This window comes from Myiozetetes cayanensis, unplaced genomic scaffold (genome assembly GCF_022539395.1).
Source record: "Myiozetetes cayanensis isolate MyiCay16 unplaced genomic scaffold, myiCay2020 scf13, whole genome shotgun sequence".
NCBI lineage: Eukaryota > Metazoa > Chordata > Aves > Passeriformes > Tyrannidae > Myiozetetes > Myiozetetes cayanensis.
In genome coordinates, this window is record NW_026086937.1 from 12,979,448 (window position 1) to 13,001,614 (window position 22,167).

The window sequence follows — 22,167 nt, forward strand, 5'->3', positions numbered from 1 at the left end:
GCAGGCAACACAGCTCCCAGAAAGCAAGGTGGACTCTCACCCTTTCCCAGGCATCAGGAGATGTGTTGTCTGTGTTCCCATCAGGCACTAGTGCTGTAGTGGCATGCTGGTGGTGGTGATATTCCTCACATGGGGAGGATGTCCTGGAGAGCCTTGCCAGGCCTTCCCAATTGCCTGAATAGCACATAAGGGGGCAAATGAGTTTTCAGACTCAGTTCTCAGAGCCCTTGGGGAGCTGGTGCAGATGACAGGAAGGGAAGACATGCAGTTTTCAACAAAGTCACAGAGGTGTCTCCATTTTTCACCACCAGGCACTCACACAACCATTTATGTGGTGATTGTTCAATGCTGGCTGGAGATTCAGGACTGGTGGCAACTCACAAATGGGACATGCCCTTGTATATCTTGTTTGCAGAGCTGTATCTGCAGTGTGTTCTAAGAACATGCCTTGAGGGTTAATGTCCTCTCTCTCCAGCAAACAGCTTGACCTTAGAGTAATAGCATCAGTTCCTCTGCCTGTCTCAACTCTGGCCCAGCAAATATTTACCTGTGCTCACCCAAAAGAAAGCAAGAGATGCTGACACCAACCATCTGCACTCTGCAATGCAAGGGCAGAAGACTGGGAAAATATCTTATATCTGAGGTCAGTGAACAGTGGGACTGTGCAAAGGGCCTTAGGGTGGGTGAAGACAACTGCCCCACAATTATGTCACTAAAGGGCAGATCCTACTTAAGCAAATAAAAGCAGCAAAACTCAGGCAGTGGAAGAGGTGGCACATGTTAGGCCAGAAAAATGCCACAATAAGAGGTAAGAACTGTGCTTCTCTTTGCAGTGCATCTATTCAGCAATGCTGGTCTTGGTGTGTCATAATCCCCATGCCTGCGCCTCCTGGGAAGTGTCAGTCTAACTGAGTGTGGTGGATTGTGCTAAAAGTTGTGCTTTACAACACTGAGCTGAAGACTGCTGTGGCAGCAGTGGAAAAACACTCCTCCATCCTCCACTGACCAGTGCCAGAATATCCAGTGCAACGCTAAGTTAGTCAGAGCTTACAAACACATGGTTTGAAAGGGAAAAATTCAAATGGATTTGAGTCATGGGAGTATTAAAAAATTCTCAAAAAACCAAATAGAACATATCAGTCATGTTGTAACTTAGAAAGCCAAAATTTCCTCCCAAAGACAGCAGTGAAACAGTTTCCAAGATTCCAGGACGCATCTCTGTCTGGAGCTAATATAGATTATTTTTTTTAATCCAAGTTTCAAGCCCAGCAAAATCCATTTCTGACAACAAGCACCCCTCCTGCCAGCCAGCCAAAGAAATCATACCACGTCTCCCTAACCCACACCTTTCGCCCACAGGTAGCATTGTAGCCTGTACAGCTCATCCCACCAGCATTGCCATGGTGACCACCACACACCTCCCATGGATTAAGACCCTTTTCCATCTCCTTTTTTAGTCAGTAGTATCAGCCCTGTGTTTTTCCTAGAGGGGAGCTGGAGCATGTTGGGAGCCTGTGGTGGGAAGACAGGCATAGTCCTGACCCACATCTTCCCAATGAACACTCTGTCAAAGACACACTCACATTCCTCCCTGCCCTTCTCTGGCCCTGCAGATCCCAGGGTATTTTCTGTGTGCTGACTTCAGCTGGAGTTGCAACAAGACCTCTTCCTGAGCAGCCTTTTCTCTCACATCTCCCCTACATCTCAGAAAGGGCAGTCTTGGCATAGTTTTGCCTCCAGTTAAGGCAGCTTCAGAACCTGGTTTCCACTCATCTGCAAGGCCCATGTCCTAACCACTTACGTGTCATAAAATAATCTAAGCATATTGCATTTCTTTTTCTGACCATGCCAAAGAAAATGGTCAGAACTGCCTTTTCTGGTGGAGTCAGTTCTGAACAAGAGTGAATTAGAGCATGACTAAACAACCAGGCCACGCAGGAGCTATAGGTGGAGGAAAACCTACTTTCTAGGTACTCAGATGTGGCTTGCCTTAAATACACCGAGCAAAGGTGACACCAGTACTGAGGTGATGGCAAGAGAGTTGTAGGTAGGGCTGGTTAAAATATTCTTCCCTAAGAGGTACCAATGAGTCTCCACCATTACTCCCAAGACACATGCACGTCAGCCCAACCATGTGGCTTGTATCTAGATGAAGTTATCTGGAATGAATTCCATGACAAGCATCAAGCCCATTTAACAGAAATCCCCTTGTCTCTAAATCAGGCAAAAATGTGCTCCCTTAAAGAAACAGCAGTAAAAAAACAAAACAACACCCCACACTCCCTGTGTGTAAGCATCAGTAAACACTAAGTAGTTTAATACATTTTGCAAAAGTAAAACCAGAATAAATGCCTTTTCTCCAGCACATAAGGAACAAATTATTACCTCATTGTCTTCAGTAATTATTCAAGCAACGCATTTAAACATTCAGGGAGAAGAATGTTTGCTAAAATATTGTTATGTAACATGGGGAAAATGACTAATTCTGCCCTTGATCTTTTCCTATTTTGCTCCAAGTAAGAGTCACCAGAACTTATCCTCTGGTCAAAGCAGCAGCACGACTGAATTCTGACCCAATTCCCCCAGTGGCTTTTACAGTGGGCCGATCCTATCCCAGGCAGCTGAGCTATTCCAGAATTACTGAGCATAACTGTCTTCTGAATCAGTCCTTCAGGGCTGCATGTTTCCAAAGACAGGTGGAATAAACAACACACATTTCTCCATGCGCCCTGCTGACGGAGGTCAGAGATCACTTCCAGTTTCTCATGACTTGTGAGGAGTCTGGAGCCTTACACATAAGCCAAGTGGGGCCAACTCCATCCAGCAGTTGAATGCACACTTTAGTAAGTGCTGATTCATGGAAGGGATTTGCTACATGAATCAGTCTCCTGACAGCAGATTCAGAAGTTATTGAAGACCTGTTCTGTGTATCCTTATTTCCAGTCCATTTGCATCAACAGTATACATAAAAGAAACAGACCTGTCTGTTCTTACAGACACCTACAAGAAGCAACCATTTTCCTATTCTAGTGGAAAAAAAAACCCAAAAAAACAACAAAAATTAAATTTGAGATTGAAAAACTTTCAATGGCCTTTTTTAAGTTGTGACCCAATCTATTTTGTAATGGCATGAAACCTGTCCACCATACACAGAATGAAGGTGACACTGACCATGGGGGTCTTGTGTCAGAAGAGGTCTAGTCACACTGGTAAGAAAAAATGCTGTTTAAAGCTTCAGGAGTGCCTGTGAGTTCCCTTCCTAAACGAAAAATTGCATGGGAAATGTCCAAGCCTGCCACACTTTTGAGAATCAGCTTTTCAGTAGTGGGGAGAAAAGAAAAAAAAAAGAAAAATCTGTTCTTGGAGTTCCCATTCAAAGCTTTAAGATTCCATCTTTCAAACCCTGTGATTAAAGATTTTCATTTTGGGCGATAACTGGGATGAAAACAAATTGTCAATGATCTTCAGCTGAAATCCATCTTGTGCAACTTTGTCCCTAAGTCACTGGAGATGCAGAGGTGGGATTTAGGTCTCACAGGGCTGTGTTGCCCCATCCTGATGCAGTCCTCATTAGGCTGGGATTGTGTTTTCATCCTTCCTATAACCTCCAACAAGGAGCTATGCTTTTGTCATGCATAATACTATGCATGATTATACAGTCTGGAGAAGTCTACATCTTGCTAAGCTTGGAGTTAAGAGGGAGAAAAGTTATTGAAATCAAGTATTTGGGATATATCCATATATTTCCACAGCTAGAATCCAGCACCTTGGAGCCAACTCTATAACATTTTCCCCCTTTTCCAAAGACTGAGGTTCAAAGACACTCATGAAGCTGTGTCACTGCGTTAACCTGTACTGGTTAACTGGTTTACCCAATCTGCCACAGAGATCCTCCCAATCATCACCCACTGAACACCTGTTACAGCAAGTCTGTTATTTTTAATTAACAGCTGAAGTAAAATTACCAGTTCAGTCCTCAGTGAGTTTGACTTGAATCCATATCCCCTCAGTAACAGAGAGGTCTCCTGTTAGTGGAGGAAAATGCATCAGCCTGCTAAAGGATGGCTAGGCAGAAAGCCCTTGACCATACTAGAAATTTTCAGAAGGCAAACAAGGCTCCTTCTCCAGCTAGAGCACCAGGACTTATTTTGCAATTAGAAAAGAAAAGATAAAGGGACAAGCAAATTTCCTGCTGTGATTGGGCATTTGCAATACAGTCCCTATAACTACATCTCATTCCTAGCGGTACCAGTCTACACAGTACTGGGTTATTATGTAGTGTCTTGGACTGCTTGGAGGTAATAAGCATTCACCGAAAATGGACTGCTATTAGCCACTGGCAAAAGCTGATTATAATAGTGCCAGCACTGGAATATGTTTTCCACCCATTTACAAGAGGAGTAAAATAACAGGAGAAAAAAAAATCACATTTGCCAATGTTTGGAGCATAGTGTGCTCTACATACAATTATCAAGAGAATGACAGGAAATTGACCCATTTACTCAGAAAAGTTCCTATCGTGTTCTGCACTATTTCATTTCATGCCCATTTGAGAACAAGTCATTTCTCTTCAGGGCAGAAGATAAATTGTCAGCTCGTACACACATCTCTTTTCATTGCCAGGCACAAAAATATCACAAAGAAACATTTTCCTTCCCTCTGCTTAATTTTCTTCTTCTTCTTCATCTCCTCTAATAAACGGTGCTAACTATAAAAGTCAACGGACTGTAAATAAACTCAATTCTATTCCTACCTTACCTTATGATTGATTTTTGGACATAATGTATTCCACCCACAAGGTCTCTTGCCTGACTCAACCGCTTTTCTCAGTACCACAGAAAAATCAGATAACAACCTCGGTGGAATAGCTTTATGTAAAAACAGAAACATTTGGCAACTACAGTTTTCTTAATGGCACGCTGTAATACGTGTTACACCGCATTAGGGCCCAGCAGACAGGCTTTGTGTCAGCACGAAGAGCGCGTGTCCTGCGGTGGGAGCTCCGAGCATTTAGGCAGAGGGCCTGCCAGCAGTGCCATTACAGAAACAGCAGCATGAAGTGGTGTTTGGATTATCCTATACACACCTTGTACAGGGTGTGGAAAAGCTCCATCCATCTTCCCAGCTGAGCCCTTGGACTTACCCTGTCATCTGACCCAACTAGTTCTCTCACACTGAACGTGCTTGAGGCTCACAACCATCAAACACCATTTTAGTCCTTAGCTGGTGTTTTTGTTCCTTCACACAAGTTTCTTGAGGTTTAAATTAGAGCAGCTCCACAAATCCTGAGTTCACACAGCTTTTCCTGCAGATGGTATGTTGACCAGCACACCTCAGCTGATCCTCTAGCCCTTGGTCTGCAAGGTCCATAGTGCACACAGCGCTGAACATGCTGTCCATTTAATGTAGGACTTTATATTCAATCTGATCACTCAACACTGTTCTTTCACCTGGATATTAGCTCCCCTGTGCGCTTCCATCCTGGAGCACCATTTGTAGGAGTGAAAATGACCAATCATTTGGAGCAGGAAATGAGATGGGGAAGGGAGCCCAGAGTCAGCACCAGCCTCATTAGCAGCAGCCCTTCAGTCCTAGATTTAGAGCAGTAAATCCCATATTTTGCAGAGAAACCAGTCATAGTCAATGCTATAGCCAGAATAACACTTTCTATGATGGAAATATCAGAATATCAGCCTGGGAAGTGCAAGGGAAAGAAGAGCCTTTCTTCTCAAGCAAGCAAAATATTCAAGGTTCTGCTAATTTACACTCAGACTACCTCCCTCCCACCCCCTCAAAACCCGTTTCCCAGTTAGGAAAAGGGATTAGCAAAGTAACAAAAGGAAGACTTTCCAGGTCATGAATCATGCAGAAATTATAGCCAAAACCAAATTGTTGGGGTCTGCTCTTTGTCCCAGTGAAACGCTGTTTGCTGCTGCTCAGTACAGAGCCCAGCTGCCTCTGAAACCCAGAGTCTGCACATGCCTACAGGGAATGTGAAAAAGAGGGAGAGAGAAATGAAACAGCTCCCTGCCTCTCAGTGAGGCTGACAGCATGGACCTCTGGACATCTGTAAGAAAACAGCAGAGATCATTACCTGCTTGGGAATAGGATTGCTGTTGGCCTCTATGAGGGCAGCCAGATTCCCTCAACTCCCTAGAAGAACTGTGAAAGCATTAAGAGACACTTTTACCTTCCTGTCTTCATCAGCTGAGAAAATAATTTCCTGTGGTTAATTACACATTTTAGCACCAAGGTAGTGATTGTCCTCTAACTGCAAACATCTGCCTCCAGCCTGGGGTGGAGCCCAACTCTGACCATGGGACCTTGGGCATGGGCAGCTGCAGGATGGGATGGCGGTCCCTCACCTCCTGTCCTGTTATGCATATGCAGTCATGGGAACATTGAAGAAATGGGATCCAGCACTGGGGTGCCAGCTCCTGACTGTGTGCAGCCTCCTGCTATGTGCCAGCTCCAGCCAGTCCTCCTCCCAGCTGCCCTCCCTGCTTGCTCAAAGCCCACAAAGCCCTTTGGGTCTGTTAGCAACCAGGAGGAGCTGAGCTCTTCTCTTAAGGTCAGATTCTAAGCCCACCAATCCACACATCTGTGGCAATTTTTCCACTCACAGGATACAGTTCCAGTTTTCATCAGGCAATTGCTTGCTGCTTATACACAGACCAGGCTCATTGGGCTCACTCTTGCTCACTTAGAAGACAACTAAATTCTTCCTAACACTGAGAAAAAGAAGACAGTGCTCTTCAAATGCACACCCCACTCCTTGCTTCCTATTTCTTTGTTTATAAATGTTGAAGTATGAGCTCCATACTGTTGCCACAGCCCTGAAGCCACATTAATTCCCACATATGGGTGAGAGAACGGATGTGGCCCATCCACCACCCATACAGGAGAAAACTTCATTGCATACAAGAAAATTTGCTTCACTTCATACATCAATGCTCACCTTCTCTCAATATGACAAAAAACCCCAAAGAATAAAGGAAACAAACATCTTCCTCTGCCAATACATGCATACAACATGCACAAATATTTTGGAAAATTGAAGAATCTGTAGATGGAGGGATTGGTGCCAGATTTTAAAAATTATTAAACATTATGTACAAAGAAAACATAATGAGCTCCTATGGGATGTAGAAAAAATTACCCATGAATGAGAGGAAAATGGATAACCACTCCTGGGTTTGCCACTGGTGAATTATTTAATAATCACTCCCCAGCAGATGGAATATATTTATCCACCCCATTGGAGCACACTTTGCAATTTATTTACACTGCTTTAAAATATGATTATTTATTTAAAAAATAAACAAGGTATCCACAAGGGAAAAGGGAAGCAAACACAAGCTTAGAGGGGGGAAAAACATGTTTTGAGCATTTCAGTTCAATTTAGGGAATTTCCACTTCTTTACTTCTACTTTAAAAACCAGAAATTGAAAACTCTTTTAATCAAGCCAGTCTAGGTTCCTCACACACTTAAGAGGATCACTATGAGATGGGGTCTATGTGTCTTACACTTTCATTAGCCACACTGTCTTGGGCACCAGAAATCTGATGCAGCTCCTATTAATATAAAAGAAAACATGCAAATTGGGATCAGTGGGACCAGCCCCATACCTTGGACTAATTTGATTTACAGGATCTAGTTTGTCTAAGCTAGGGTGATCCTACACCCATGGCTCAAACAGCACTCAGCCTTGCCATTTAATTAGCTACTTATTCTAAAATGCAAAGGGTACCATTTAGCAAAATTCGAAAATGCAAAAGGTACCCTTTAGTACTGTGTAAGTACATAAATATACTGCCTGCTCCCAAAATTAAAACAGCAATTGTGAGCAAAAGGCTCTACCCACTCAACAGCAAAGTGTGCTACTGGTAACTGCAGACTGATTCGGACCTGAGGGAAAAGTCTGCAAGAGGAACAAATACCTTTCCCAGGCAAATGACAAATCACTTCAGACTGAATTCAGGCTTTCAGATTCTTCCAGTGCAAGTCTGTGTGTACATACAGGTATATATTAGCCATGGAAGGCTGCACAGAAACTCTATTACCCAGCCGAGCACAGGTGTTTTTAGGAGTCAGAAGTCATTTGGGAGAGAAGAGGTCAAGAGAGACTCCACAGCACAACATACTCTGTTACACATACTCTATTTTTCATGTTACGCATACTTTACAAAGTTTTTATACTTTGCTGACAGAAAACAAAGAACAACCCCAACCCCTAAACTACTGTCCCCTCACCAAGGAAAAATCTAGTCACTATTCATTACTCCTCCCAGTTTTTCAATAATCCATTCTGATTTCCTCTAAGGCCAGTGAAGTTTATTTACAGATCTCAAATGTAGGAGAGTTCCATGATGAAATCACCAATAGTTACTGGAGACGTAACACTTTATAAAGTGACTAAAGAATAAGATTACTCAGTAGTAAGAGTTTAAGTCTCATTGTTAAGAGTGGGTTAGCAAACCAAAGGCAGCAAATTCCTCAGTCATTTAAGTGCTTTTGAAAATGTTTCTCCAGGACCTGAAGATAATTTCTCTCTCATACGTTGCTTCTACTCCCCAGACCAAGAAAAACTGCAGATAATGTGAATCAAGAATAGATATTTTGTAAAAGATACCACCTTAAAAAATAGAAATCTGTTAGACTAAAATCCAACTGCAGGCATGGATGCCAATGCTTTACCAGCTAGCTATTTCAGTAAAAGGGCTGCTCTATAGACTCTCCCATATAGTGAATGCTATACATCTTTAATGTTGGAATGAACTACTAGAATAGTATTGCTTAGTTCAGACTGAGGAGAGCAAATCAGTGTGTCCTCCTCACTGGGAAAGGGGTCAAACAAAAGCAAATCCTCTCGTGAACTGAGAGTGCTGCACTTTTTAACAAAAAAATCCAAACTGACCTCTAAAATCTCAACACCCTGGAAGAGTAAGAGCAACTTCACTGCATATTATTTCTGTAAAGACAGATACCAGATTTCAAAGATTACTTCCACCACAACAACCTAACACATGATTACAGACAGTACAGATACCCACGTCTGCTGGGATGTGGACAGTACAGACAAGGGAACAAAGGACTCCCCTACACTCTCCTGAGAAAGCAAAATGGAAGTGTCGAACACCTCATGTGGAGTTATGCGCTCATTTATTTTAAAGACAGAAAGGATTAAATACATCTACATAAAGGAAAGCAAAAGTGTTTAAACAACAATAAAAAAAGATTTAGTGGCATTAATAAAGAACTCCCTTAAACCAGCATGTCACCATTAAAGTAATTAATAGGGCATGCAAGACACTTCAGCAGAAAGCAAGCAGTGCTTACATTAGAGCCTTTTAAGTTTTCACATGACCTCAAGACAGACTCAGGCATTCCTGTGCAAAACTACCCTCTAAAACAGAGATGGGGGCATTCAAGTCTATAAAAGAGTGATTTTAAAATTTAACTGATATAGTCTAAGTCTAAAATGCAAAGGTTAAGGGAATATTAGAAGGGCAATAATTCTATCTGATTAAACTTTTATCCGAAGTAACAATAAAATGTTCAAAATGAATTAAAGATTTTATTAACAGATGCAGAGGCTCTATAAAGGAGTTTGAAATCTAAGTACTAGAGAGGAGAATTTTTTCTTTTTTTTTTCTCTGGATGGAGGTGATATTGCTATAAAACTTTAATCTTATTGCCATGCCACAGTGAAAGTAAAACTGTCAGAGGTAATAGAGCAAATCAGAATTGCTTTCTCTCCCTGCTCTGTATTGCAAGGCCCTCTTTCCAGCATATAAGAATATGCACATTCTGAGTCTGGCATTGATACTATAGGTGACAGATGCATGCAGACAGGTTATGGGCTGACGACTCACCTGGACTTCTGCTGGTTTCAATAGTCCCCATGTGGTAAGTACAGCCACATTACATGGACCATTCCAAATGAGTACTGAGCAAAAATTGGTGCTGTGCCACCAGGGACTCTTCAGAACATTTCAGCCTTTCCAAAATGGAATTAACTATTTCAGGACAGTTTCAGACATTTTAGTTGTTTATTGCTACCTGTAAGAGGATTACACCAATTTCTGAGCCCTTGAACAAAGGCATTTCACTACTTTAGAATGATCAAATTTAGGCCAGCCATAAAACTATGGAACAGGATAAAATAAAAGACTTTTGTGAAAATTATTACTAAAAGCAGGACATATATATGACTCAGAGCAGAGCTCAGCTCCATCAGGGCATTTATCAGCCATGATTTAGGCCATCACTAATTCTTCCTTCTGTTTTGCTGCCGTTAAATTCTGGCAACTTGGTTGCCTTGGTGATGGCTGCAGTGTCTGTGGCAGATGCACTGGAAGGCATCCTGCAAAGGGGTTTGGCTTTTCTGGGAATTCTTGAGCCTTTTGAATGTTGGCAGGAGTGCTGTGATAGCCACCTGTTCCACCACCCTCCAACCCACCAATGTCAGCACTGAGCAAAACCTGCCCCCAGCCCACCCCTGTCACACACCACATCCTCCTTGTGAGGACCCAGGGCTCAACCTCTCTCAGTCCCTGCAAAGCCCCAAGTCAGCCCAAAAGGCAGCTTCAGGGATTCCCACACCCTTCTTTTGCCTTGCAGTACCCACAACAAAACCACAGCTCCTAAGAGGAGCAACTGACTGCAAATTGCCAGGGAGATCAGCATGTCAAACAAATATTTTTCTTTTCACAACAGAACATAAATATTTGGCAGCACATTTAATTTAAAAAGTCTAGAAGTTACTAAAAGAGAGTGGTGAATGTTGCTACGATGTTCGTTTGCTTCCTAAAATATGACCACTCACAGATGGTTTGCTGTAGGAAATATTAAATAAATTTTTAAAGTGTTGTCTGGCTTGAACACAGATTGCATTTACACAGATACCTTTGTTGGTGGAATGCCAAGATGGTGTATTGGTTCAAACACAACCTTAAACAAAAAAACTACCTTGTCAGGAGTTAATGGAATATTCATACTTAAAATCTCAATCCCTGATAACATCTGAGCATTAATTTACATTTCAACACTGCTATTTTTTACCCCTCTTGCTATATTTCCTTTCACAAACAAGGGAAAATATCCAGATTTGATCAATAGCAACTTTTAGGTTTTGTGCACAATAACCATTATTTTTTAGATTTTCAGAGCAGTTTGAAAAGATGGGAGGCACTGCAGGTCTCGCCAGCCACATTAACCAATGTGCTCTCTGGTCCCGTGAAGGCGGCTACCTACCAGTGCACAATAATCTCTTGTCCCCAGCAAATGCTACAGCACCAGAGTTGAGCTATAATCTGTTTTTCCTTCTGCCCAAAATACCCCAGTGGATGATTTACCTCTTCTTTCAATATTGTGCTTGGCCCCACAGCTTTGTAATCAATGCAGATGAGAAGAAGCAACAGTCTTACAATTTGCTTTGTCCCTACGTGAGTACCAAGCACTCTCTATACTCTTAGAATCAATAAACTTTGCCTCCTGTCATCGTTCCCATTTGTTGTGCTTTCCCTACAATGGCATGATTTTTTTCTTTTTTTCTAACCATAAAACTCCCAAGGCCATTTGGGTTTGTGTGTGTGTGATGGCAAGTTAAACAGTTTCCTCCACTGCAAACAAACACCGCACGCAGGCAAACCATGTCCTGGAGTGAAGAACAGCGGCAAGACACTAGAGGGAGGATCAACCCACAAGAGTGAGCTTTTGCCAGAGCAAATTCTTTGGAGTGTGGCTTCACCAAGGAGACGGCTCAAGTGGCACACTGCAAGAGGCTGCTAGCCTCTCTGGCACGCAGGCTTGCAAATTGCTGTCTGGACTGAAGGAAGAGGGCAAATGGAACCGAGAGAGAGAGAAGACTTTGTTCTCTGCAATGCTGTTAAGGGGAAACCATACCTGCTAAATCCAAACACGCCCATTCCATGATAGATTCAGCTCTGTTACCCACAGATACTGCAGCCTAGTTGCAAGGCCTATGCTTTAACAGCAGCTCTGCACAGGAGCAGTGGTGAAAAAAGCTGTTTATTTACTTCAGTGAGTTCTCCTTTTTTTTATGTCTGGACATTGCAACACTTTGACATCACTGCCTTAGAAAGGACAGAGCTCCATAACACACAGTTCTGATGGAAACACACACCTAAATTATAGGCCCAATTTCAAATAAATCACAGCCTTTCCAAAATAATTGTCTTCAGCAGTTTGAATTGACAAATAACTACGCAGGGTTACAAGCAAGCAGTAGGACTTCACAGAAAGGAATACTGTCATGGTATCTCCCACCCTCTTGGGTTTTCCAAGAGCCCTCACTCTGCTTTCAGCTGCTTATTCATATTCATGTCCAGGCTCAAAACAGCAGTGGTTAGAAGAGGGGAAGAAAAGTAGCTCACTCACTTGAAGATCTTTCAGGCTGAACTGCAACTAGAAAATTTGTAGAAACTACATAGAAAATTTGTATGTGGAAAACCTGAGCTGTTGAGTGCAGGATGTGTTTGTGGTCCTGGATAGGTAACTCAAGTTCAGAACTGGAACAAGCAAGGTTAGAAAACACTCCTGGGTCTGCCCTTGCCTAGATTTTAATTGTTTTTAAAAGAGGTTTGCCCCACCTGTCCTTGAAGGCTTCCAACAACGGAGATCCATGCTGTAAACAAACTGCATTTAATTTTCTTAGGGTCAGATCTCCATCTGCAATATGGAGGCAATGCCTTTTCCCTAGACCAAGAAGGTCTTTGGAGGCAGACACTGTCATTCACTGACACACCACAATGAGAGTTTATTAAAGTGGGATCTCTAGATGCTACTTGGGTAGCAAAGGGTGAAAGCAGCAAGTTTACTGAAGAGGTGGTAAAATACAATTGAAAGAAAAGAGATGAATGCTGTAAACACTGGATGTGACTTGTCATCTAATACCCATCTACAGCTGACTGTAAATGAGGAAAATTTTCCTGCCTCTACAAAGATGCTGGTGAGTAAGACTTTATTCTTTCCTTATAAGCTGTTTCTTCTAAGTTGCAAAGGCAGAAGAGTGTTGGGATACCTTCTACAGGGAAGGCTCAACACAGCTAAAAGTCATTGCTGAATGGCTTCACCATCCTTTCAACTGTAGTATGATCCATAAGCGGATGCATAGCCGGAAGCCACAAAATCCCATTAGTCCTGCAGAAAGAGAGACTATTTTCTTCCAAAGAATATACAGTTGGTCAGTAGAATTCACCCCGCAAGGCAGGAAATTTACTGAATGGCAGCAGCTGGTTCTTCACAGAATCATCTTTTCGGTCACTAAGAACTCCCTCCACAAAATTTCGCATGGCATAGTTTTCTAGATTATATATGTCAAATCAATGCTTAGTTCATATAATCAAAATATGAAAAATGCTTCTAATTATAAAAGCACAAGGCAGAGACAAGAAAACAATTCAAGTTGTTATGGGGGTCAGCATATGCAGGAAGAAAGATCAGGATTCCTGCATTCTAGCAAGCCATCACAAAGGTCTCAAGCAAGCCCAGATGTGGAGGGGGAGCATTCACCTAATAAGGACACGTTTTTAACTATGGCCTATGAAAAGGAGCGGGAAGTGATTCATCCCTAGCAAAACTTCTCACCATCAAGGCATCACTGAACTAGTTCACCAGTGCTTCATGCCTGATCTTCCAAAACAAAATTATCTATTAAAATGCTGTCCAGCCTATGGTAACTTTTCCAAAAATATCCCCCTCATAACACTACCAACACTGGTAGCATCGAGTTTCTCTACCTCCACAATCCATAGCTGGTCTTCCTCTAAAGCAACACTCTAGCCAGCTTTCTGGAAAGTCAATTATACCAAGGTATATTGGCCTCAGAGAATCCATCGCCAAGGCGAGCCCAATGCAATTCTTGGCAGGGCTCATTCTCATTGTCTTCCAAGAGCACTATGAATTTTCCCTCTTACAGGCTTGGTTTGCAGACTTCTTGTCCTCTGTCCTTGTTGGACAGCAAGATGAATTGGCCCTGTCTTCTTTAATATTAGCCTCTGGGTCTCCACAGAGGAATTCCTATATAGAATTACCTCATCATCTCATGGTACACTTTCTCTACTTTCTTTGTAAATCCAGTTTAGAAAGGAGGTTATTGATCACTGGTGACTCCCCCACTCATCCCTGCAAAGGAACCTTTTCCCCCATCTCATAACAAAGTAAGAGGTATGTCCCATCTCCTATAGCAGCTGGTAGGCCACTTTAACCACAGATGCAGGCTTCCAGAGGGTCAGCTAAGTTCAGCTGTTCCAGTTCTGACAGAAGCTGCTTCGTTGACATTTTCTCTCATACACACATTTTTGTACCTCCTAGAGTTGGACTCCTGGAAGCTCAAGGTGCAGCTTATGCAAGAGTATCCCATCCTCCTCTATCCATGTCCTGATTGCATAAGACCATTTACCACTCCAAGCAGTAGCATTGAGCATATGGCCACCAGTCCTCCACCACCCATCTGTATCTTTTGTATCAACTGTTGCTGGGTGCTATCAATAGAAAGGGCCATTACTCTTAAGGGATTTAATAATTTTTCACTTTTACAAGTGATCAGTTTACCAGAAGTAACAGTCTTCCCTCGCCACAATGTTTTTCCAAACAAATTACCAACTGGGCCTAGGCTGTCAAAATTATCAAAGTTAATAATCAACAGGAATAAAACACGCCTGTAAGCAAACAAAAACTCTGTATCTGTTTTTTTTTTTTTTTTGTCTGCTATGCCCACGGACCACTTCTGTTGTGGGTAAGAAATACCCAGGGCAGGAGCCTGCTGCTGCCTGGCACAGCCCAGCTGCATCTCTCTGCTACAGGAGCTAAGACTTAATGCTTTTCGATCCACGGGTCAGAGGTTCAGCTCCCTGCTGCTGATGACTCACACAGGAGCACCGTACTAAAACTAGCAACACCAGCTTTTTTCTAGGAGAGGATTGAAGAGAAGCATTGATCTCAACGAAATATTTCCAGGGCAAAAAAATTCCACCACGTAAAGAGTGCGTGACTTCTCTTTAGTTTATTTTATATTTTTGTTCCAGTTGTCATTTTGAATTCAAACTCTTTGGAAAGCAGGCATAATAGTCTTAATGATCCCATTGAGCAGTTTAAATTCAAATTGTGGAGCACTCGCAATACCATGCTGGCAGCACTTTCCATAAATTACTCTCAAATTCAATACGTTGCTTGACAAAAACAAGAATAAAAGGCTTTTTACTTTAAAAAGAAGAAAACTTGTATCATAAAAAAAAAAATCTTTAAATTATAGTTTCTCTTTTTTGGTCCAATTTAAATTGTTACATAGTTGCTAAATTAGTGCTGTAATCCCTGCTTACAAATTGCAGAATTATTTTTAAAAATAGATGTAGTTTTACCGCAGGGATCAACCTTACACTTTAGACCGTATGTGCTGGAGGAAGCTGCTCTTGCACAGCCTTCAACCAAACACACTCATGTGCACACACAGGGTGAGGTTTACAATACCAGTCACGCTGAAGCCGATAGCAGTCTTACCAGAGACTTCAATAACCACAAATTGAGTTAACACTGACATTTCAAAATGATTAGCAAATTCAAGCTTTCCCAGGATGCTCAATGGCACTAGTGGCTCTGGTTGTACCTTTTCTTAAAATATCAGCATTTCTCTTGTGTTCTATTCTGAACTATCTTCTCCTACTGAACTACAGACACTGACAGGTCAGGAAGTTAGACACTTGTAAGAGAGAAAAACCTCAAAGATATACTGTTTTCTCCTCACAAAACAAGTATTTGGGGGGAAAAGAAAAAAACCAGGGGATCACTATGGTCCTGACTTTAAAGCTGGGGAAAAGCAATAATCAGGGCACAACTTCCACGCACAATTTTTCCTCCTTCAAGCTCTTTCACAGCTTTAGTACTATGGAAAGATGAATTTCACCTGCAAAATCCTAAGTGATCTTTGGGGATGGGTTTAAGGTCATGTCATCAATATCTCCCAGCGCACAGCAGAAACAGGAAATCTCAATCCCTGTGTCTCCATAGGGCACTGCAGAGCACACCCCCTATTTTCCCCCACTCTAGCTAGACAGACATGAGAGTTTCTTTCTTCTCCTTCAATCGCTCATCATTTCTAACCCACTACTTCTCTGAACTCTTTCAGCTGACCCAGGCTATTTCTGCTTTCCTGTATCCTTCCCAATCACACCATGGTCCTTCCCTCAGATGGGTCACATTGACTTGGAGGCAAACAGAAGAAACCCTCAGAGGCCAGGAGCATCTGCAAGATCTCGCTGTGTCCTGTGTTAACTGCAGGAGCTCAGATCTTCTCAGCCTCAGAGTTTGTATCTCCAACTGCCAAGCACCAGACTGCCAGGAGAGGGGATGGAGGAAAATTTCCATGTCCTGGAGAAAGTTATCTGGACATCAAAGAACATCCCATTCACAAAACAGCAGCATTTCTCTCACCAGACTGGTGTGTCTGGTTAACCTTGTGTTCAGTCCTTACGATAACACAGTATTTGGAAAGCGGACAGCTGGCACTGCTCTAACATCTTGCTTTTCAGTCTTTTATAACAACAATTCCAATGACACTACCCTTAACCTTTTCCTTGCTCTGAGTCCAGTGCTAAAATCTCTTCCACTACTTAAAAGGAAGCAAACCAGATGTTCTTTTGTCAGAAATTTGCCCTGTAAGGGAGGGAAAAAAATACACCGATAACATACTGCAGACACAGCATTCAGCACGTGCACAGCAGTGCACTGGTTACACTGGAAACCCTATCATGATATTTCAGATGTTACTTGACTGTCGTAATGACTATGAAACATCTGTCTCCTATTAACACTTTAGTTTTTACAGTTGCTTTCAGTTCAGCAGAAGTGTCTTAATGGAGAAGACTGGTACTCTTTTAGAAATAACATCAATAATGAAAGAATCCTTGGATGCAGAGCAAAACCAGCAAACACACTGGCAACAGAACTTGCTGCAATCGTACGATGTAACAGGAAATGACAGTGATGGGCTTTTTTTGTGAGGGAGGGGGGCGTGTTTTGTGAAAGAAATTAACTTTGGTACTCAAATTCCCATTAGGAAAAATATTTATTTTCAAACAGGTGATTGATCTCCTTAGATGTTATTTCAGACTTTTGGGGAATTTCATCTTAACTGGGTCACTGATAAATAAAACCAGAAACAAAAACAAAGAAAACCCCTTCTGCGGGCTATTTAGGCTTGGTATTGACTAACCAGTAATTAAATACAGCTCTTCACAGTAATCTTAATTATGGCTTCACTGCACCACAATTAAGAAGAGTCACATAACAAACTGAGAAGATTAGCCAATTCTAATTGCTGAAAAACATTTATTTTTATTTTTGTGCATAGTTTTTGAGTGCATAAGGCCACAAAGTCACACAAGTGAATTATTAAAAAACAATCAAAGACTTCAAGAATTTATATATCACAACTAGGCAAGTACTATAGTTTATTTTCATTAAATAAATGAAGCCTCCGTGGTTTGCATCAGAGGTCAAGAGTCTTGGACTTGGGAAAATGGGGTTGTGTGCTAGAAATCAGTGTGAATTAGGTAGACCAGTAAACAAGTTTCATTGAATTACTCAGACTTATGCCAGCTGAAAACCCTATTTTTTTAGTTGGCCACTGCCATGAATTAACTGTGTAGTCTTGGGCTAGTCACACAGGTTGCACCTTTCATGTGAATTCAGATCCAGAGGTATCTGAGTCTAGGCATTTCAGTCCAATTGACTTCCTACAGACCTAGGGTTCCTAGTATCCAAGCTGTTTTCTGATCACAGGACTTGAAGCTCAAAAAAAAAAAAAAGTGAGGCCACACTTCAGAAGAATCCTTAAGCACAGGCTAGATTAACTCTCATTGAGTTCAGTATAACTGCATCACACATCTAAAGGCATCTAAAGACAAAAGCATTCAGACTGTGCCTCATCAATTTAAGGGTCCCCAATTCATCTGCAAGAAGAATTTGCAAGCCTATCTCAAGACTTCAGTGTACTTAGGCATTCATTATCCTTCTGAAGCCAATGCAGACCTCATTCCATTGAAAAATCAATAAGACACAGGCTCTAGGACACAAATTCCTCAGACCCAAAGCCAGTAGCATGGCAAGTGCTTAGATCCCTTGTGAATCTGGCTTTTAGCACAGCTGAGTCCTGAGCTTTCTGAAAGGTACTGAGACTTAGGCTTCCAATATTTGTTTCTTCCATATTTAAGAGTTTAATGCATGCTTGGCTTTTTGTTTTTTTCTTTACTGCCTCAGATTGCCAGATTCCAGCTTCCCATTTCCCACTCACAGTACCAGCTGTCCAGCTACACATACACAGCCCTGTCAGCACTGCCATCCTTTCCTCTGCATGTGCAGCAGCAGATGGATCCAGACGTGTTTTGGGTTAAGTCCATAACCAGGTTTTTGTGGACTGCATGGATAAACACTTAAAGGCCCCTTCTGGTTATATAAAAGGAAGCTATTAAACGTTTACTCTTTCCTCTGTACTCAGAGCTGCAAAGCCATATCACAGAATGTACAAACGCAGATGCAACCAGGCAATTATCATTCCTTTATCCCTTAAATAGATAGAAGATAAATTTGAAAGAAAATGAGGAACAGAATCCTTCTCCCTTTCCTTTTTTATCCTTTTATCTCCCAATGTAGGAAGTTTACTGAACCCTTGCCAACAATTCACTCAGGCTAATGAAGTGTATAAGTAATGGGATTAAATAATCTTAAACCATTACTACAGTGGCTAATGCAGATGTTTTCCCAAACTAAAGCAGATGAGTGGTGAAGAATGCGTGCTTGATTTAAAAAAGAGGAAAAGAAAGTATCAATCTGCAAGCAGATGAAGTCAATTCCAGCCTGAAGTCAATGAAATGTTTAATTCCAGTTACATAAAGTTGTTCCAATTATATTATGAATGCACCTTTCTAAAGTCTGCAGTGCTTTGCACATGGTCAAACTTTCCACAAAATGAACCTTAAATTTTTTATGGTACAATCATTTTAGTGCAAACAAAAATAGAAATGATTCAAAAGGTACATATTCCATCAAAAGATCATTTAGCTTTTAAAAACAAATTAACAAGGCCCACCTATCACTGCCATTGTAAATAAGACAGAATCCTCCCTTTTTATATTCAATACTTCAGTAATAGTCCCACTGCTAAGGCTCTGTAGAAATAGGAAGAACACTGAGATATTGGTGGCATTTTCAAAAATATGTGTTATTCCTTGAATTATTATTGGAATGCCAGAAACATCAAGAAAAGCATCAATTTTTACTTTCAGAAGTGCAAATCCAATTCTGAAAGAGTCTTAGGCCTGGTGTCTATAAGAACATAGAACTGGATGTTTAGAGAAAGACCTATCAACGCTTCAGAAATGTTTTGGTTCTTGATTTAATCTAAGATACAAGGATTACCCTTATATACTAGATGCTTAGGTCACACCAAGGTAAGGCCTGAGGTACATTATGTGATGTTTCTTTAATTTGCACCTGCACAATTGGTCCCAGCAGCTCTTATAGGAGCCCCTTACAAGATGTAGTTCCTCAGAACAACTGTTAATTGTTTTCTTTAAGACCTTGTTGGAGGCATGAAATCAAATTTTAGGGTAAGGTAAGCTTCAAAAGATATCTAATCCAAAGACAGTTCAGTAGAAAAACTTCCATCAGGTAACGCAAAGGCCTTTATTTTAGAAGTTTCACAGCTCTCTTGCATCCCACCTCCTTAATCTTAGTGGGCACCACAGTCTGTAAACTTTTTGGTATTAGGTTTCCCAGTATAGAAAACTAAGGGCAACACTACTGCTAAAAAATCACTGCATATTCTGCTCCTTACAGAAATGAAAAATGACAAAAATCATCTATTTCCCCTCCATTGTTTTTTCCTGTCCCACTTCTTTTTGGAGACAGGTCAGACCAGGAAAAGAGATTCATCCAGTAAGTTGAAAAACATCAGAGTTCTTCTGAAGACCATGGAAAAACCAGGTGCCCACAGTACTGCCGCAAGATTATCAGATTTTAACTGCAAGGCAACTTTACAGCAATGAAGGAAATCAATGTTTCCCATGTCTGTGCATTAAAGTCAGGGCACAAAGAAGAACAGCTACTTACAATATAGCAGGGTTCACAATAGGCTTTCTTCTCCACTGCGTAGAAAGGCTGTCCCCTCAGCTTGCTCTTGCACGTCATGCAGGTGAAACACTCCACATGGAAGACCTGGTCCATGGCTGTGCAACCGGTGCCTTCTCCAACAACATTCTTCCCACAGCGGGCACAGCAGCCTGTCAGCAAAGGGAAAGGATGTGAGTCAAAGCAAGCTCCTGGACTCAGCTGCAGAGAAGATTCTTCCACACAGCTGTGCTGCACAGGTGTAAGGGGGACACAGCAGCTCAGACAACAGAGGAGCAATTTGTGCCACTGCTGGCAAAGATCTAGCATCCCTGTAAGGCACTCTGGTGCTGGCCCATATGAAAAGATCTAGAAAGGACTGAAACTGGCTCCCAAGACTGCAGTGATATCAGTTTTGCTGCTGCTTCACTATAAGGAGTTTGAGCCTCAGACACAAACCATCCAGCTATCACCTAACCCAGCTATATAGTCATCCTCAGCTCATCAGTTAGATGTGATAAACCTGTGCCTAAAGCTTTGGCCTCCACATTAAAAGATTTTGTGGTAGGATGCCTCACAAAAGCTGCCTAGTGGCAGTACAGTTGCTACCATTTAAAGAGTAGTATTTGCTTGTACAGCTTTAACCAATTCTCTCAATGAAGCCAATTTTTTTTCTGTTCAGAGATTAATAATGATTAAGATATTGTGTCTATTTAAGCACAGAAACTATTCCTAAAGAAACTGATGTGTGGATACTTTATTCTTACCATCCTTCAAGAAAGGTCTATCAGAACCTGCTACTAAAGACTTTTAAGTATATACAAGCCTTAAGAGCTCTGTCTGTTTTTCAAAAAGGTCCCTAATGTCACTCAGAAACGCATAACAAAAAATCTGCAGACACACACACACACATATACAAAAGGCTTCCTGCCTTGTTCAGATTGTTGTTAAAAATGTTATGTGGCAGATAGATTTCAAGTGAAGAAAAGATTTTCTTAGATCATGGGAAAGACATTTTCCCATAAAAGACTGTGGTGCAGTGATGATGGAAGAGGTGGGTGGAAGACACACCCTTGCCATTTTTCTCTGTCATTCAAGTTCTAGAAAATGGACATAGCCCGTGTAGGTCTGATGTCCTTACCCAACGATCAGTGTTGGAAAAGGTATTAAGGACAACCTCAGCCACCCTATGCAGGAGAACTCCACCAAAGCTAATAGAGCAAATGTGTTCTGGGACATTGCCCCAGTCAAAATGGTATTGTCCAGTTTCAGACTAACTGTGGTGTCTCCAGTCATGGGGCCCTGCACTTCTTGAAGGCTCCACGGGTGGAGTGGTACAGTCACTGAGGGTGGGAAGGAGGGGAAGGGAAGCAAGAGCTAAGGTATGAGCAGGAAGGCAGACTAAGTTCAATATAGAATTATTCATAAATGCATACACAAATAATACGTATCTGATAATTAACAATCCAGAAACAATATGATGCTCTCTCATACCACGGTCTGCATTTATTGGGCTTTTCGAGCATATATTGCACAACTTTCTTAAAGGACTTGGACATATCTTGTCATCCCAAGAGCAGGGCTGCTGTCCTTAGGCAGTGCACTGTCAATATCCCTGCACTCACATCATCTTTCCTGCCTATCCCAGACTCCAGTAAGCTACATTCAGGGAACAAAGCATGTAAGCTACTTTTGGATCCCTCAGGATGTGGCAGGATGATATATATACACATTTGAGATATATTAGGAAAGCTTGGAAAAAACCCCAGATCATTATGATTTGCTACAACGGCATAACCGTAGTTGGCTTTATACAGGAGAGACAGTTCCTGACACAAACAGCTCCCAGCCTGAGCAATGTGGAGAGAGAAGTCACCAGATGAATCCAGAAAGTCCCCAAAAAGGAATTAATAATGCTGTATGTGAACTTAACTTTCTTTAGCATTTGTTATTAGTGTTTTGATTGACAGTGTTGTGCTTTAATTACTCCACTGTAGCACTTGTAGTGAGTATTCCTTTTTTATGAGCAGAGGAGGAAT

General features: G+C 41.7%; 1 protein-coding gene across 12 annotated transcripts in view; it reads right to left on the reverse strand.

Annotated features, from left to right (window-relative positions):
• Positions 1–22,167, reverse strand: part of LPP (LIM domain containing preferred translocation partner in lipoma) — a 333,675-nt gene that overhangs the window by 36,988 nt on the left and 274,520 nt on the right. For all 12 annotated transcript variants that reach the window (XM_050308804.1, XM_050308807.1, XM_050308803.1 and 9 more), the window contains one exon: positions 20,132–20,301. In XM_050308804.1, coding sequence (XP_050164761.1) covers positions 20,132–20,301 — 170 coding nt within the window. The remainder of the gene's footprint in view (positions 1–20,131; positions 20,302–22,167) is intronic.